The following is an 18,671-nucleotide window of genomic DNA, read 5'->3' on the forward strand; positions in this document are numbered from 1 at the left end:
ATTATTGTAGCTTTGTGGTGTAGAGTGACGTTAGGGGGCATGATTCCTCCAACTGTTTTTTTTTTTTTTTTTTCTTAAGACTGTTTTGGTGGAGTTCCTGTTGTGGCACAGTGGAAACGAATCCGACTGGGAACCATGAGGTTGCGGGTTCGATCCCCGGCTTCGCTCAGTGGGTTAAGGATCCAGCATTGCCATGAGCTGTGGTGTAGGTTGCAGACCTGATTTGGATCTGGTGTTGCTGTGGCTCTGGTGTAGGCTGGCGGCTACAGCTCTGATTTGACCCCTAGCCTAGGAACCTCTACATGCCATGGGTGTGGCCCTAAAAGAACAAAAGACCCAAAAAAAGAGAGACTGTTTTGGCTATTTGGGGTCTTTTGGTTTTCCATGTAAATTTTAAAATTAGCTGCTCTCAGAATTCCTGTTGTGGCTTAGCAGGTTAAGAACCCGACTAGTATCCATGGAGATAGAGGTTTGATCCCTGAGCTTGCTTAGTGGGTTATGGATCCAGTGTTGCCGCAAGCTGCAGCATAGGTTGCAGATGCCGCTCAGATCTGGGTGTTGCTGTGCTGTGGCATAGGCTGGCAGCTGCAGCTCCAATTCAACCCCTAGCCTAGGAACTTCCATATGCCACAGATAACAGCCCTAAAAAAAAGATGAAAGAAAAGTTGTTCTAGTTTTGTGAAAAATGCCATTGGTATTTTGACAGGAATTGCATTGAATCTATAAATTGCCATGGGTAGTATAGTCATTTAAATCATATTAATTCTTCCAATCCATGAACACGGTATATCTTTCTGTTTGTATGTCTTTAGTTCCTTTTATCACTGTCTTGTAGTTTTCTGAGTACAAGTCTTTTAGCTAATTAGGTTGATTTCCTACCTAGAAATTTTCTTCTTTTTGGTGCAGTTGTAAATGGGGTTGTTTCCTTTGTTAGTTTATTAGTGTTCAAGTATATATATAAATATATATTTTTAATTTATTATTAAAGTATAGTTGATTTATAGCAAGCCAATTTCTGCTATACAGCAAAGTGACTCAGGTATACACATATACATTCTCTTTTTTTCCCATACCCATGGTGTATGGGTGTTCCTGACCCGGGAATCAAACCTGTGCTGCCACAGGGACAAGACCAGATCCTTAACCTTCTGTGCCACAGCAGGAACTCCTGTATTTTTTTTAATGTCATTTTCCATCATGGTCTATCTCAGGAGATTGAATACTGTTCCTTGTCCTATACAGTAGGACCTTGTTGTTTATCCATTCTAAATGCATCTCGAGTGTATGTTTTTGTAATGAACTTGGCAAAAGGAAAGAGTCAGATTTGTGTGTGTGAATATCCATATTCATGTAGTGCTAACACCTGATCCTTTCATTATAAAGTTCCCCAACCTTATATCTGTAAGTTTCATTAATTGATGATTGTTTGGGATTTCCCGTCCTGGCATAGTAGTTAACAAATCCGAGTAGGAACCATGAGGTTGCGGGTTTGATCCCTGCCCTTCCTCAGTGGGTTAAGGGTCTGGCGTTGCCCTGAGCTATGGTGTAGGTTGCAGACGCGGCTCGGATCCCGCGTTGCTGTGGCTGTGATGTAGGCCGGTGGCTACAGCTCCGATTAGACCCCTAGCCTGGGAGCCTCCATATGCCACGGGAGTAGCCCAAGAAATGGCAAAAAGACCAAAAAAAAAAAAAAAAATTGATGATTGTTTGAATCAGTTATTTCATTAGGAACTACAGAATTATGCTTTCCTAGTTCCATCATTCTTTCTGTATTTATTAGATGTAATTCTTCTATAAAGGAGAACTTTCCTTCATAAGTTAGATCTATTTGATTACTCTGAAATTTCATATGGGAAAGGATAAGTTCTCAATTCTTTTAAATTGTCAATTTTCGAAGTAAGGACTTGTTACTGTAGTTACTTTTGTGATTTTTCAGTGGGGTTTTGGTTTATTTTTGTGTTTAGTCTTTTGCTTTATCTTTCTCCTCGTGAACTCATGGACATTTATTTATGTTCACTGTGTTCAATCAATAGATAAATATCCATTTTACTATTAACAACAGTTAATCCAATTTTACCATTGGGAGTCATTTCATATTAACTTCTATGATTCTAGTTTGCCTCCTTTTCTGATTCTTCTAATTATTGGTGATCCAGTGGAGCTCATGATTCAAGGGAAGAGCTTCACTGTTTCATAAATGTGTAATGTGACACTTTCTTTTTAAAGGTTTTTGCTACAGTTAGTTTCTCCAGAAGCTATTTTGGATAACTCACCTGCCTTTTTAAATGTGGTAGAGACAAATCCTTTTAAGCATCTTACACACCTCTCACTAAAACTTTTACCTGGAAGTGATGTGGAAATAAAGAAGTTTCTAGCAGACTGTTTGAAATGTAGCAAGGTAAGATTTAAATTTAAGTTATTCTTTAAAAATAAATCCCAAAGTTCTCTGATAAACCACTGAAAAGCTATATTGCTATTAGATTTTATTTTCAGAATAAAGGTTTTTAAAGATGTCCAGGAAATTTTTATAACATATAATGACTATTTTATTTTATTGTTTTAGTCAAGGCGCAGCAGGATAGAACTGGACCAGGAACTGAGAAATTTAGATCCCAGGGATTTTACTAATTTTCTGTGAGCTTGAACAGGTTACTAAAACTCTTGGTGTCTTGGTTTTATCGGTTGGAAGATATATATGGAAATATCTACCCTATCTAGCCTATATGTATTATGTATTTTTGGCTGTACCTGCAGCGTGCAGAAGTTCCCAGGCCACAGATCGAACCCACAGCAGTGACAATGCCAGATCCATACCCTGCTAGGCCACCAGGGAACTCTTAGTCTATCTTAAATGAGATAAGATATACAGAAGTGTCTTGAAGATTACAAAGTCCTCTATAATTATATGAGGTACATGGCACAAGGAAATGACATTGGGATGCCTCTTAAGAGTTTTCAGAAAGTCTTTTTAGTCAAATGCTATGGATTACTGCATCTGAAAATTTAATGGTTAGGAAAATCTAGGGATCCTGCTTGTGCATATTTTAACTCAGAAGATCTGAGGTAGAGCCTGAGATTCTGCATTTCTGACAAACTTCCAGGGTGACACTGATGCTGTACTGTGTTACACTTTGGGTAGATACAGATGATTAAATTAAATTGTAACTGCTTGATTTTATTATTTTTATAAATAGGAAGAAAAATCATCATTAACACAAACACTAGATGATGTTACCAGGCAACTGAATTTCACACAAAAGGTAATTCAGATTTCATTTTGTCTTTGTAAGCCATCCAGACATGGTCTATGAATTGCTTCTTATATCAAATCTAGGCTTTTGTATGTTTTTTTTCAAAGCATGCCACATTGAATTCCCTCTCCTTTTTGCCACTTTCCCCTACCAATTAATGTCTTACTCTGTTGCTTTTTCGTCGTCTTTTCTTTTTTTTTTTTGCTTTTTTAGGGCCGTAACCGAGGCTTATGGAAGTTCCCAGGCTAGGGGTCATATCAGCTGCCTGCCTACGCCACAGCCACAGGAGATGCAAGCCTTGTCTTCGACCTGTACCTTAGCTCATGGCAACACTGGATCCTTAACCCACTGAGCGAGGCCAGGGATTGAACCTGTCTCCTCATGGATGCCAGTCGGATTCATTTCAGCTGCGTCAAAACAGGAACTCCCTGATGCTTTTTCTTCTTGTCATTTTTTTTTTGGTCTTTTTGCTATTTCTTTGGGCCGCTCCCGCGGCATATGGAGGTTCCCAGGCTAGGGGTCAAATCGGAGCTGTAGTCACTGGCCTACGCCAGAACCACAGCAACTCGGGATCCAAGCCGCGTCTGCAACCTACACCACAGCTCACGGCAACGCCGGATCGTTAACCCACTGAGCAAGGGCAGGGACCGAACCCGCAACCTCATGGTTCCTAGTCGGATTCGTTAACCACTGCGCCACGACGGGAACTCCTTGACATTTGATATTATCCAAACATTTCTCTTATCCTCAATTATGACATAATCTCCAAATCTTCAGTAAGTAAGGTAATGTATAGTATCTGTCACATCCTTCTCTTTTATTCACCTCATTCCTCTTGTCAAATGGTTTTTCAGTTCCTTTCTTCTAAATCTTTCCCTTCCTTTCTTATGTTAAGTCCAGAATTAATTTCTCTGGTAGGCTTATCATCATTTCAGTCATATCTACTCCTAAAAACTGAGGACCAAATTATCTGATAAGCTGTGTGGCTTCAGGTAGAAAATTGTCCTGCTCCACATGGCCCATCTTGGGAACCTGTGTTACTAAGTTTTAGGTGTGTAAGTAAATGGGTTGACCCTTGATACAACAGGGGTTAGGGGGCCTTGGCCCCCTGTTGTTCTTCAGCATTACGGTTGAAAAATCCATGTATAACTTTATAGTCAGGCCTCCATATCTGGATCCACATCCTCAGATTCAACCAACTGTGAATTTTTTTAGTACTGTAATCTGTATTTATTGGAAAAAATCTGAGTATGAGTATACCAGTGCATTTCAAACCTGTGTTGTTTAATATTGTTGAGGTCTTCAAGTTCAAAAAATCTATGTAAGAAAAGGCTTTGCTGTGTCTTAAAAAGCTATAATTCCATTTTCTTCAGTATCCTTTGCAAATATTGCCAGGTTCCAGTCTAACAACATATTCAAACGTTTTAATATTTTGTATTCAACTGTTACACAGACACTATCGGAAAAAATTCAAGAATTAGATAAGTTACGGAATGAATGGGCATCACACACAGCAACATTGTCAAATAAGCATTCTCAGGAACTGACAAATGAGAAGGAAAAAGCTTTGCAGGTATGAACATTTAAAAAAACTAGAAAAATATTTTGTTACTGCTGTTAGTCATTTTGTTAATTATAAAAATAACATTTGCTTGCTTCAGAATTTTCAAACAGTGCAGAAGTATATAAAAATTAAATCTCTCCTTAGAAGTCTTACTACCTAGAGATAATTTATAAACTTTTTTTTTTTTTAGGGTGTACCCATGGCTTATGGAAGTTCCCAGTCTAGGGATTGAGTCAGAGCCGCAGCTGCCAGCCTACACCACAGCCACAGAAATGTGGGATCCAAGCTGCATCTGCAATCTACATCACAGCTCATGACAAAACCAGATCCCTAACCCACTGAGCAAGGCCAGGGATTGAACCTGCATCCTCATGGATATTAGTCAAGTTCATAACCCACTGAGCCACAATGGGAATTCCTATAAACATTTTGTTACTTGTTTTTCCAGACTTTTCTCTATATATGTAAATAATATGTAATTTATAAATAGTTTATATTTAGAAATTTAGAAATACGTAAATTTGGAGATATGTACATCTGAGTTTGGGTTTTGTCCTAAGCTAATGAGGTCTTGATGTTTTGAGTGTAACTTTTCTTCACCTAACATGGTTATCACAGGTTTCATTTTTTATCAGTTTAGAAGTGCCTGCATAGAGTTCAGTTTTTGAACATAACAAATTATTCATTTATTTATTTAGGGCCACACATGCAGCATGTGGAAATTCCTAGGCTAGGGATTCAATTGGACCTGAATCTGCTGGGCTATAGCACAGCCATAGCAATGCCAGATCCGAGCTGCGTCTGCAGCCTACACCTCAGCTCACAGCAATGCCAGATCCTTAACTCACTGAGTGGGGCCAGGGATCAAACCCTCATCCTCATGGATACTAGTTGAGTTTGTTTCTGCTGAGCCACAGTGGGAACTCTAAAAAAATTTTTTTAAGTACTTACTCAACTGGTGGACATTTATTCAAATTTTGTTTATTGCAAATAATGCTGCAGTGAACACTGAACCTCTTTTTTTTTTTTTTTTTTAATCTTTCTTATTTTAGGTCCATGCTCGGAGCATATGGAGATTCCCAGGTTAGGGGTCCAATTGAAGTTGCAGCTGCCCACCTACACCACAGCCACAGCAACGCCAGATCTGAGCCGTATCTGCAACCTACACCATAGCTCACAGCGACGCCAGATCCTCAACCCACTGGTCGAGGCTGGAGATCGAACCTGCGTCCTCATGGATGCTAGTCAGAGTCGTTTCCATTGAGCCATGATGGAAACTCCTGCCATGAACATTTTTGTTCCTAGAAGTGAGATTTCAATATACCCATATAAAATATTAATGGGTATTGCAGACCAAATGGAAAAAAGATTGTATCAAATGGAATCTCAAAGGTGGTTTCTGACTGTACTTGGTTCCCTATATTCCTGATAGTATTATTAACCTTAATATCTGTTATACTGATAATAGTTTTAATTTATATTTCTTGTATTTTTAAAGAAGATAAGTATCTTTTATAGGACTTTTGGCTACTTACATTTCTTCTGTGGATTATTTTTTAATATCTTTATCTTACTTTTTCTGTGTAATTATCATTTTCTATTGCTTTGTAGTATAGATTTATTTTATACCTTTTATATCATGTTATTTTCTTTAATATTATTCCTTAATATTAAATTTTATTTCTGCACTCTGCCAGATGTTTGCATTTAAGGGTACAGAATGATAATTTATGTGTACTTTCAATCAAATTAAGATTCAGAAAATTATACCACGCATCTAGGTTCTCTTGTGCACCTTCCCAATGCATTTCCTACTTCCACAGGAGGCCTGTCACTCTTAAGACTTCTATCTTTATTTATTTATTTTTTTTAGGGCTGCATATGCAGCATATGGAAGTTCTCAGGCTAGGGATTAAATTGGAGCTGCAGCTGCTGGCCTATATACCACAGCCACAGCAACTTGAGATTCAAGCTGTATCTGTGACCTATACCACAGCTCATGGGAATGCTGGATCCTTAACCCTCTGAGCAAGGCTAGGGGTCGAATCACATCCCCATGGATGCTAGTCGGGTTCATTTCCACTGAGCCATAGATGAGTTTTGCCAGTTCTCAAACTTCATATAAGTGGACTAATGCAGCATGAACTTGTGTGGCTTCCTTCACTCAGCATAATATCTCTGAGATTCAGTTATTTCTTGTGTTTTTTTGTTGTTGTGTAGGATTCTATTATATGATTCTACTAAAATTTATCTGTTTTCTTCTTGGCATGCATTTGAATTATTTCTGACATTTTGCTATTACTAATGAAACTGTTAGGAACTTTGTTGTACTTGTCTTTTGTAAACATATGTACTCATGGAGTTCCTTGGTGGCGCAGTGGTTAAAGAATCCGACTAGGAACCATGAGGTTGCGGGTTCAATCCCTGGCCTTGCTCAGTGGGTTAAGGATTCGGCATTGCTGTGAGCTGTGGTGTAGGTCACAGATGCGGCTCAGATCTGGCGTTGCTGTGGCTCTGGTGTAGGCCAGCGGCTGCAGCTCCGATTAGACCCCTAGCCTGGGAACCTCTATATGCCGTGGGAATGGTCCTAGAAAAGGCAAAAAGACAAAAAGACAAAAAAAAAAACCAAAAACCCAAAAAACATATGTTATCTTTTTCGTTGGGTATATATTTAGGATTGGAATGGCTAGGTTCTAGTGTAGGCGTTTGTTTAGCTTTAGTAGAACCCATGAAACAGTTTCACAAAGTGGATGTATCAGTTCACGATGCCATTCTGTGGTGTGTATAGTAGTACCTCATGATAATGACCCCTTTTTCATAGGCATATTGACTTTGGATATCCTCTTGTGAAAGGCCTATTTGAGTCTTTCACACATTTTTTAACGTGCAGTTAGTATTTTTCTTACTGATCTGTAGGAGCTCTTTGTGTATTCTGGGCATGAGTCCTTTGTCAGATATATGTATTATAAATATTTTCTGTCTGTGGCTTGCCTTTTCATTTCTGGTGTAAAGTAAGAATATTATATCTTTACCTACTATGTATATTATAACATACACAATATGCATTTGCATTTATGTCTCTCGCCATATGTAGCTCTTTTTTATTTGTTATCCACTTTGTCAATCTCTGTCTTTATGGGTTAATGCCTCATTTTATGGAAGCCTTTGCCCACCCAAGATTAAGAAGATATTCTCCAGTATTCCTTTCTAATAATGTTTTCTTCTTGAATTTAACTCATTAATCTGTTTGGAATATATTTTATGGAGTATAATACTGAGATGGAATTTTTTTGACATATCGTCACTGACTTGTTATGATACCATATGGTGCCCAGTGATTTAAAATACACACTTTAGGAGTTCCCGTCGTGGCGCAGTGGTTAACAAATCTGACTAGGAACCATGAGGTTGTGGGTTCGTTCCCTGGCCTTGCTCAGTGGGTTAAGGACCCGGCATTTGCCGTGAGCTGAGGTGTAGGTTGCAGACGCAGCTCGGATCCCGTGTTGCTGTGGCTCTGGCGTAGGCAGGTGGCTACAGCTCTGATTCAACCCCTAGCCTGGGAGCCTCCATATGCTGCAGGAGCGGCCCTAGAAAAGGCAAAAAGACCAAAAAAATAAAATAAAATAAAATACACACTTTAAGGAGTTCCCGATGTGGCTTTGTGTTAATGAACCCTACTAGTGTCCATGAGGATGTGGGTTCGATCCCTGGTCTTGCTCAGTGGGTTGGGACTCTGGCATTGCTGTGAGCTGTGGTACAGGACATAGACGTGGCTTGGATCCCATGTTGCTGTGGCTGTGGTGTAGGCTGGCAGCTACAGCTCCGTTTCGACCCCTAGCCTGGGAATCTCCATATGCCGTGGGTGTGGCCCCAAAAAGACCAAATAAATAAGTAAATAAAATGCAGCTTTTAAGATACATTAAATTTCTTTATTTGGTCTCGCTTCTGGACTGCTGGGAAGAACTGATATCTTTGGAATTCTCTTGTTCAGTGGGGAGAAATATCTCTTCATTTATTCAGGTCATATTTGTTTAAAGCAAGCTCATAGTTTACTGTTTATTTCCCTCTTTTCCTTTTTTCTTTGGCAGTTTTTGTTAAATTTTTCTTTTTATGGCCATACCTTCAGTATATGGAGGTTCCTGGACTAGGGTTCAGATCTGAGTTGCTGTTGCCAGCCTATGCCACAGACACAGCAACACTGGATCTGAGCCACATCTGTGACCTATGGCACAGCTTGTGGCAAAGCCGGATCCCCAACCCACTGAGCAGTGCCAGGAATTGAACCTGCATTCTCGTGGATATTATGTCGGGTTCTTAACGTACCAAGCCACAGCAGGAACCCTTGTTAAATGTTTTTGCCTAGAGGTTTTACAGGTTTTTGCTCCATAAATAGGACCATCTATATACCCAGCCACTGTGATCATTTCTTAGTGTTTATTATCATTGTGTATTACAGTCATTCATGTTAACTCTAGGTTATGTTTACATATTTGCAGTTTAATTTGCATATTCTAGTAGTTTTGGAATTGATTGTTTTAGGCTTTTCAGGTAGATTTTTGTTGTTGTTGTTTCATATTTGCCTGCCCTATGGCATATGGAGTTCCTGGACCAGGGATCAGATCTAAGCTGCATTCATGACCTAAGCTGCAGCTGCAGCAGTATTGGATCCTTAACCCATTGTGCCGGGCCGGGGATGTAACGCTCCCAAGACACTGCTAATCCCATTGTGCCACAGCAAGACCTCCCGTTTTTTTCTTTTTATGGCTGCACTTGTTGCATATGGAAGTTCCCAGGCTAGAGGTTGACTTGGAGTTGCAGCTGCCACAGCCAAGGCAGTACTGGATGTAAACCACATCTGTGACCTAGCAACAGCTTGAGGCAAGGCCAGGGATCGAACCTGCATCCACATGGAGACCACGTTGGGTCCTTAACCTACTGAGCCACAGTGAGAGCTCTTCAGATATGTATGTAAACTATAGAAAATGGTAATTTATCTCTTCGTAAGACTTAGGTCTTCTTTTCTTATACAGAAAAGTAATAAATAATAGAGGAATTGTATCTTGTTCCAGTCTTTTTTATAGATAACTAAAATCTCTCTCTTTTTTTTTTTGTCTTTTTGCCTTTTCTTGAGCCACTCCCGCAGCATATGGAGGTTCCCAGGCTAGAGGTCTAATTGGAGCTGCAGCTGCTGGCCTACACCACAGCTCACAGCAACGCCAGATCCTTAACCCATTGAGCAAGGCCAGGGATCGAACCCGAAACCTCATGGTTCCTAGTTGGATTTGTTAACCACTGTGCCACGATGGGAACTCCTAAAATATCTCTTTATTAGGTATGTTTTTTACTCTGCATTTGAGAAAGTTTTCTTCTGTCTGGCTTCCAAAAAGTGTAAGTCAGGTGAAATGACTTTTTGGGATTTAATCAAATAATCATAACATTTTTTTTCACTTTAATAATGTAGTAATGATAACAATAGATTTCCAAATGAGCTATCTTTGAATTCATTGAATAATACTTAGTCAAAGAGATTTTTAATATCCTCTTGTATCAGTCTGCTCATATTTAGTTTAGGGCATTTGTATATTTATTTGTAGGTGAGAAAGGTCTAAGATTACCATTTTCCTGAACACTGTGTCAGCCTGTTAATTAAAATTACGGGTTTTGGGCTATGGTATTAGAATTACGCTAGCATCATGAAAGGTGTGAGAACATTTTCTTTTTTTTTTTTTTTTTTTTCGGTCTTGTTGTCTTTTCTAAGGCTGCACTCACGGCATATGGAGGTTCTCAGGCTAGGGGTCTAATTGAAGCTAGAACTGCTGGCCTACACCACAGCTCACGGCAACGCCGGATCGTTAACCCACTGAGCGAGGCCAGGGATAAAACCCACATCCTCATGGTTCCTAGTCGGGTTCCTTAGCCACTGAGCCATGATGGGAACTCCATTTTCTGGTTTCCTTGATGCTTTGGAACAGTCAGATAATGAGGAGTTTATCTTTTCCTTGAAGGCCTGATAGAATTTTCCTCTTACCACTTTGGTCTGATGCTTTTTCAAGGAATTTCTCAGGTTCTTTTCCCATTTCTTTCATGATTATTGATTTGTTTAGATTTTCTGTTTTTTTCTCGAGTTAGTTTATATTTTCTTAAAAAGCGATGTATTTGATCTTTGTGTTTTAAGTGTAATAGTAAAATATCAGACATGTTGTTTTATAATTTTTCAAATCTTCATACCATTTCCCTTATGTTCATGATTCGTTTTGTCTTTTTTTTTATTTAATGAATCAGTTCTACACTGTTTCCCTCACCCCAAGTTTCAGAATTTTGGTTCACTAAACGTTTTTGGCTCTATTTTCAAACAAGTTAGGTTCTAAAAGGCTCATCGTAAGTATGTTTGTTTGTAACATACTTAAGGATTTGTTTTCTTCCCTTACCGCCCTTTGTTTGAAAGATTTGTTTGCTTTCATTACTGCATTTTTAATAGGATTGTGAATATGTCCTTTGAGACTAAAATCAGACAAGCCACTCTTCTCTTCCTTCTGATATATATATTCTGTAGGGCAATGATTTTAAGATTTTAGTCACCTGAAAATAAAGTAGAAAATGTAAATATGATTCTCTCCATTACACTTTTTTTAGGACAAAAACTCCAAAAGTCTACTCTTGGGGATAAAGCCAGTTCTTAATTTTTACAGCCTTTGGTTCTCTGTTGCCTTCAGTGTGTTTGATTACCCTCTTAGACAGTTATAGGTAGCATCTTTACCAGTTTGCTCACTTTTTTTCTTTTCTTTCTGTCTTTTTTTTTTTTTTTTTTTTTTTTTGTCTTTTTGCCATTTCTTGGGCCGCTCCCAGGGCATATGTAAGTTCCCAGGCTAGGGGTCTAATCGGAGCTGTAGCTGCTGGCCTACGCCAGAGCCACAGCAACGCGGGATCCGAGCCACGTCTGCGACCTACACCAGCTCACAGCAACGCCAGATCATTAACCCACTGAGCAAGGGCAGGGATCGAACCCACAATCTCATGGTTCCTAGTCAGATTCGTTAACCACTGCGCCACGACGGGAACTCCCTCACTTTTTTTCTTGATTGCTTCTTCAGCGTTTTCTTCCAAAGTTGCATTTTCAGTTTTATATGGATGCTTTCCTATTTTATCTCTTTTGTTTTCTCCTCTCAGTTTCAATTTTCCAAAAATGAGGGAATTCCTAAAGTAGTCATGTAAAATTCCCAAAGTTTTTTTTCTTTTTTTGGGGGGGGAGGTGTCTTTTTGCCTTTTCTAGGGCTGCTCCTGCGGCATATGAGGGTTCCCAGGCTAAGGGTCCAGTTGGAGTTGTCGCCGCTGGCCTACGCCAGAGCCACAGCAATGCCATATCCAAGCCTCGTCTGTGACCTACACCACAGCTCATGGCAACACTGGATCCTTAACCCCCTGAGCAAGGCTAGAGATCGAACCCATAACCTCATGATTCCTAGTCGGATTCGTTTCTGCTACATCACGATGGGAACGCCTGTTAAATTTTTTTTTTTAATTACTCAGTGATTTTTATTACATTTATAGTTATATACAGTGATCATAACAACCCAGTTTTGTAGCATTTACGTCCCAAATCCCCAGTGCATACCCCTACCCCACAACCTGTCTCATTTGGAAAACAAGTTTTTTAAAGCCTGTGAGTCAGTATCTGTTCTGCAAAGAAGTTCATTCTGTCCTTTTTTCAGATTCCACGTGTCAGTGATAGCATATGATGTTGCTGTCTCACTGTCTGACTGACTTCACTTAGCATGATAACTTCTAGGTCAATTCATGTTGCTAAAAATGCCGGTATTTTTTTTTTTTCAATGGATGAGTAATATTCCATTGTGTATATATACCACATCTTGTTTATCTACTCCTCTGTTGATGTGCATTTAGGTTGTTTCCATGTCTTGGCTATTGCAAATAGTGCTGCCATGAACATCAGAGTACATGGGTCTTTTCCGGTCATGGATTTCTCTGGAGAGATGCCGAGGAGTGGGATTGCTGGGTCAAATGGTAATTTTATTTTAGTTTTCTGAGGAATCTCCATACTGTTTTCCACAGTGGTTGCACCAATTTACATTCCCACCACAGTGTATGAGGGTTTGGGAGTGTTCCTTCCTCTGTGATTTTTTGGAATAGTTTCAGAAAGGATAGGTGTTAGCTCTTCTCTAAATGTTTGATAGAATTTGCCTTTGAAGCCATCCGGTCCTGGACTTTTGTTTGTTGGAAGTTTTTAAATCACAGTTTCAATTTCAGTCATTGTGATTGGTCTGTTTGTCTTTTCTATTTCATGTTGGTTTAGTCTTGGAAGGTTGTACTTTTCTAAGAATTTGTCCATTTCTTCTAGGTTGTCCATTTTATTGGCATATGGTTGCATGTAGTCGTCTCTTATGATCCTTTGTGTTTCTGTCATGTCCATTGTAACTTCTCCTTTTTCATTTCTAATTTTATTGATTTGAGTCCTCTCTCTTTTTCTTGAATAGTCTGTCTAAGGGTTTATCAATTTTGTTGATCTTTTCAAAGAACCAGCTTTTCATTTGTTTCATTGATCTTTTCTGAGGTTTTCTTCGTTTCTATTTCATTGATTTCTGCTCTGACCTTTATGATTTCTTTCCTTCTGCTAACTTTAGGTCTTGTCTGTTCTTCTCTCTCGAGCTGCTCTAGATGTAAAGTTAGGTTGTTTATTTGAGCTTTTTCTTGTTTCCTGAGGTGGGCTTGTATTGCTATAAATGGTCCTCTTAGGACGGCTTTTGCTGCATCCCATAGGTTTTGGAGTGTCATATCTTTGTTGTCATTTGGTTCTAGGTATTGTTCAATATCCTCTTTGATTTCTTCAGTGATCCATTGGTTGTTAAGTAGCATGTTGTTTAGTCTACACGTGTTTGGTTTTTTTGCAGTTTTTTTCTTGTTGTTGATTTCCAGTCATATAGCATTGTGGTTGGGAAAGATGCTTGATGTGATTTCAATTTTCTTAAAGTTACTGAGGCTTGATTTGTGGCCCAGAATGTGATCAGTCCTAGAGAATGTTCTGTGTGCACTTGAGAAGAATGTGTATTCTTTTTGCTTTTGGATGGAATGTCCTTTAAATATCTATTAAGTCCATCTGGTCTAATGCTTCATTCAGGGCTTGTGTTTTCTTATTGATTTTCTGCCTGGATGATCTGTCCATTGCTGTAAGTGCAGTGTTAAATTCCCCTGCTATTATTGTGTTTTTGTCAATTTCTCCTTTTAAGGTTGTAGCAATTGCCTTATACATTGAGGTGGTCTTATGTTGGGTGCATATATATTTATAAGTGTTATATCTTCTTCTTGGATCAATCCTTTGATCATTATGTAATGTCCTTTTTTGTCTTTATAATATTCTTTATGATCTGTTTTGTCTGATATGAATATTGCTACTCCAGCTTTCTTTTTCCCGTTTGCATGGAATATTTTCTTTCATCCTCTGGCTTTCAATTTGTATGTGTCCCTAGAAGTGAAGTGGGTCTCTTGAAGACAGCATATATATGGGTCTTGTTTTTGTTTCCATTCAGCCAGTCTCTGTCTTTTGGTTGGGGCATTTAGTCCATCAACATTTAAGACAGTTATTAATGCGTATGTTCTTACTGCCATTTTATCAATTGTTTTGGATTTGTTTTTGTTGCTCTTTTTTCTTTCCTTCTCTTGTTCTCTCTTCTGGTTTGATGACTATCTTTAGTGTTGTATTTGAATCGATTTTCCTTATTTGTTTGTGTATCAATTGTAGTTTTTTGGTTTGCTGTTACCCTGAAGCTTTGATAAAGGAATCTATATAAATACAAGGTTGCTTTAAGATGTCGGTCTCTTAATTGCAAGTGCATCTCCAGTGTCCCGCATTTGTACCCTCTTCTTCTCATGATTCCTGATTTTGATAGTATATTTGTGCGTGGATGATTTCCTTCCTTTACTGTATATATACCTTTACTGGTGAGCCTTGTCATTTGTGGTATTTTTGTTGCTAGTTGTGGCCTTTTCTGCCTAGAGAAGTTCCTTTAGTATTTGTTGTAAGGCTGGTTTAGTGTTGCTGAATTCTCTTAGCTTTTGCCTATCTGTAAAGCTTTTGATTTCTTCTCCAAATCTGAATGAGAGCCTTGCTGGGTAGAGAATCTCTTTTGGAGGTTTTTCCTTTCATCACTTTTAAGTATATTGTCCCACTCCCTTCTCGTCTGTAGAGTTTCTGCTGAAAAATCTGCTGCTAACCTTTTTGGGGTTCCTTTGTATATTTGTTTCTTTTGCCTAGTTGCTTTCAGTATTCTCTCTTTGTCTTTAATTTTGGTCAGTTTGATTAATGTGTCTCGGGGTGTTCCTCCTTGGGTTTATTTTATATGGTGCTCATTGTGCTTCCTGGATTTGAGTGAGCTATTCCTTTCTCCTGTTAGGGAAGTTTATGGCTGTTATCTCTTCAGATATTTTTTCTGTCCCTTTGTCTCTCTCTTCTCCTTCTGGCACCCCTATAATACAGATGTTGATGTGTTAAACGTTGTCCCAGAGTTCTCTTAGACTGTCTTCTTTGCTTTTGTATTTTGCCTTTTCTGGGGCTGCTTCCTGCGGCATATGGAGGTTCCCAGGTTAGGGGTCTAATTGGAGCTGTAGCCTCTGGCCTACGCCAGAGCCACAGCAATACCAGATCCGAGTTGCGTCTGTGACCTACACCACAGCTCATGGCAACACAGGATCCTTAACCCACTCAGCGAGGCCAGGGATTGAACCCGCAACCTCATGGTTCCTAGTCGGATTCGTTAACCACTGTGCTACAACAGGAACTCCTAGACTCTGTTCATTTTTTAACAATCTTTTTTCTCTTTTCTGTTCCACATCCATGATTTCCAGTAGTCTGTCCTTCACCTTGCTTATTTGTTCTTCTGCCTCCTGTATTCTGCTGTTGGTTGCTTTTAATGAATTTTTTATTGCGGTTATTGTATTTTGCATCTCTGCTTGCTTAAGTTTTAAATCTTATATTTCTTTGCTCAGTGTTTGCTATAAATTATCAGTCTTTTTTTTTTTTTTTTTTTTTTTTCTTTTTGCCATTTCTTGGGCCACTCCTGCGGCATATGGAGGTTCCCATGCTAGGGGTCTAATTGGAGCTGTAGCCACCAGCCTATGCCAGAGTCACAGCAACGTGGGATCCGAGCCGCATCTTTAACCTACACCACAGCTCACAGCATCGCCAGCTCCTTTAACCCACTGAGCAAGGCCAGGGACCGAACCCGCAACCTCATGGTTCTTAGTGAGATTCGTTAACCACTGTGCCATGACGGGAACTCCGTAAATTATCAGTCTTTCCTCCAGTTCATCTCCAGTGTCTTGCATCATCATCAGCATCATCGGTCTAAAGTCTTTTTCCTAGAGGCTGATAATCTCCAGATCAATTAGCTGTTTTTCTTGGTTTTTTTCTTATTCCCTTATCTGAGTTATAGTTCTGTGCCTTTTCGTTTTTATAGGTTTTTGTTGTGGTCTCCTTTTTGCAGACAGTAGAGTTGTAGCCTCTCTTACTTCTGGTGTCTGCCCTCCTTGTGGTTGGTACAGGGGCCTTAATGTAGGTTTCCTGTTGGGAGGGACTGGTGCCTGCCTACTGGTTGGGTGGAGCAGATTCCTATCCCTCTGGTGGGTGGCGCTTTGTCTCTGGGTGAGATTAGAGGTGGACTGTGTGCATGGGGGGTGTCTTTAGGCATCCTGTTTACTGATGGGTGGGGCTTTGATCCCACCTGCATTATTGTTTGGCCTGGGACTTCCTAGTGCTGATGGGTGGGGCCAGATTTTCCCAAAATGGCCACCTCCAGAGAATACATGCTGGTGAATATTTCCGAGACCTTTGCCTCCAATGTCCTTCCCCCATAATGAAACACAGTCACCCCCTGTTTTCCCATGAGCTCCTCTAAGAACTGCAGTTAGATCCAACCCAGATTCCTATGCAGCCTCTGCTTTCCCCTAGTACCCAGTGCACATGAAAGCCTGTATGCGGCTTTCAAGAATGGGGTCTCTGTTTCCCCCAGTCCTGTGGAGTTTCTGTGCACAAGCCCCACTGGCCTTCAATGCCAGATGCTCTGGGGGCTCTTTCTCCCAGTGCCAGATCCCCAGGCATCAGGGCCTGACGTGGGGCTCAGAACTCTAATTCCTGTAGGTGAGTCTCTGTGGTACAGTACTTTCTAGTCTGTGGGCTTCCCACCCGGGAGGTATGGGGTTGCTTATATCATTTAATCACCCCTCCTATCTCTTGATGTGGCTTCCTCTTTGTCTTCTGGAGTAGGATATCTTTTTGAAAGTTTCCAGTCCATTTGGTTGAAGGTTGTTCAGCATTTGGTTATAATTCTGTTGTTTTTATGAGAGAAGGTGAACTCCAGTCCTTCTATTCTGTCATCTTAATCCCATCTTCAGTTTGTTAAATTTAACTGTTTTCTGTGTGTGTGTGACAGAAAGAGAGAGAGAAATAATCAGTACAAATATACAAATGACTGGATGGGAATATTCCAAAATATTTAGATTGACTCCCTGGATGAGATTATCAGTTATTTGTGACTTCTTTTTTTTTTCTTTTATTTATTTTGGGGCATTGAAGAAAATTATACTTGATTTACAATGCTGTGCCAATTTCTGCTGCATAGCAAAGTGACCCAGTCATTCATATATATATATATATAGAGAGAGAGAGAGAGAATGCGTATATATATCTATATATCTATATATATAATATCCATACCTTTGCTTATGTTATCTCCCATCATGGTATAATTATCCCAAGAGATTGGCTATCGTTCCCTGTGATTTATTTCTGCCAGTGACAGTGCTGGATCCTTAACCCACTGCACCCCATAGAACTCCTTTTATGCCTCTAAGAGAATGTATAACTTTCATAATCAGAAAAATATTCATTTTTAAAATGTATTTAGGATTTGATAGTGTTCATCAACAGATTTTACTTAAGATTTATTTTTTATTAAAAGATTCTTTAAATTCTATAGTGCTTTACAGTTTTCACAAACTTCACACACGACTTTACATAATTTGGTAGTAACTTTCTTATCCTCTGCCCTTATATTGCCCCTCCCTTTTTTCTCCCCACTAGTGACCACTAGGTTCCATTTATCTGTGAGTCTGCTGCTTTTTTGCTTTATTCGCTAATTTGTTGTATTTTTTAGATTCCACATATGTGATATCATACTGTATTTGTCTTTCTCTTTCTGAGTTATTTCTCTTAGAATAATGCTTTCCAAATCCAATAACATATTATTAAGATAGATTTATAGTATGATTCAAACAGGTACCAGAGATTTCAGAGTTACCACCGTATTAAAAAATTTTTTTTTTTTTGTCTTTTTGCCTTTTCTAGGGCCGCTCCTGCAGCGTATGGAGGTTCCCAGGCTAGGGGTCCAATCGGAGCTGCAGCCACCGACCTATGCCAGAGCCACAGCAACGTGGGATCCGAGCCGCGTCTGCAACCTACACCACAGCTTACGGCAACACCAGATCCTTTAACCCACTGAGCAGGGGCAGGGACCGAACCCACAACCTCATGGTTCCTAGTCGGATTGGTTAACCACTGCGCCACGACAGGAACTCCCGTATTAAAATTTTATTGTTGGTAAAATGCGAGACTGAGCAACACCTTGTCAGTTTTACATGTTTAGGTGTTTTTTTTTTTCCATTAGAAGACATATATACTGACTGTTGCAAACTCAAATATTATAATGTTTAAAGCAAATACTGGGAGTTCCCATTGTGGTCCAGTGGAAATGAATCCCACTAGTATCCATGAGGATGTGGGTTCAATCCCTGGCCTCACTCAGTGGGTCAGGGATCTGGCGTTGCCATGAGCTGGTGTAGGTCATAGA

The 18,671-nt window shown here is 39.6% G+C and overlaps 1 protein-coding gene across 3 annotated transcripts in view; it reads left to right on the forward strand.

The window, feature by feature from the left end:
- The window catches only part of SASS6 (SAS-6 centriolar assembly protein), a 63,531-nt gene that overhangs the window by 22,686 nt on the left and 22,174 nt on the right, over positions 1–18,671 (forward strand). For 2 of the 3 annotated variants that reach the window (XM_021090148.1, XM_021090149.1), the window contains exons 5-7: positions 2,227–2,398; positions 3,195–3,260; positions 4,705–4,824. In XM_021090148.1, coding sequence (XP_020945807.1) covers positions 2,227–2,398; positions 3,195–3,260; positions 4,705–4,824 — 358 coding nt within the window. The remainder of the gene's footprint in view (positions 1–2,226; positions 2,399–3,194; positions 3,261–4,704; positions 4,825–18,671) is intronic. The other variant, XM_021090150.1, reaches the window with a different exon arrangement.

The sequence above is a fragment of the Sus scrofa genome, chromosome 4 (genome assembly GCF_000003025.6).
Source record: "Sus scrofa isolate TJ Tabasco breed Duroc chromosome 4, Sscrofa11.1, whole genome shotgun sequence".
Taxonomy (NCBI): Eukaryota; Metazoa; Chordata; class Mammalia; order Artiodactyla; family Suidae; genus Sus; species Sus scrofa.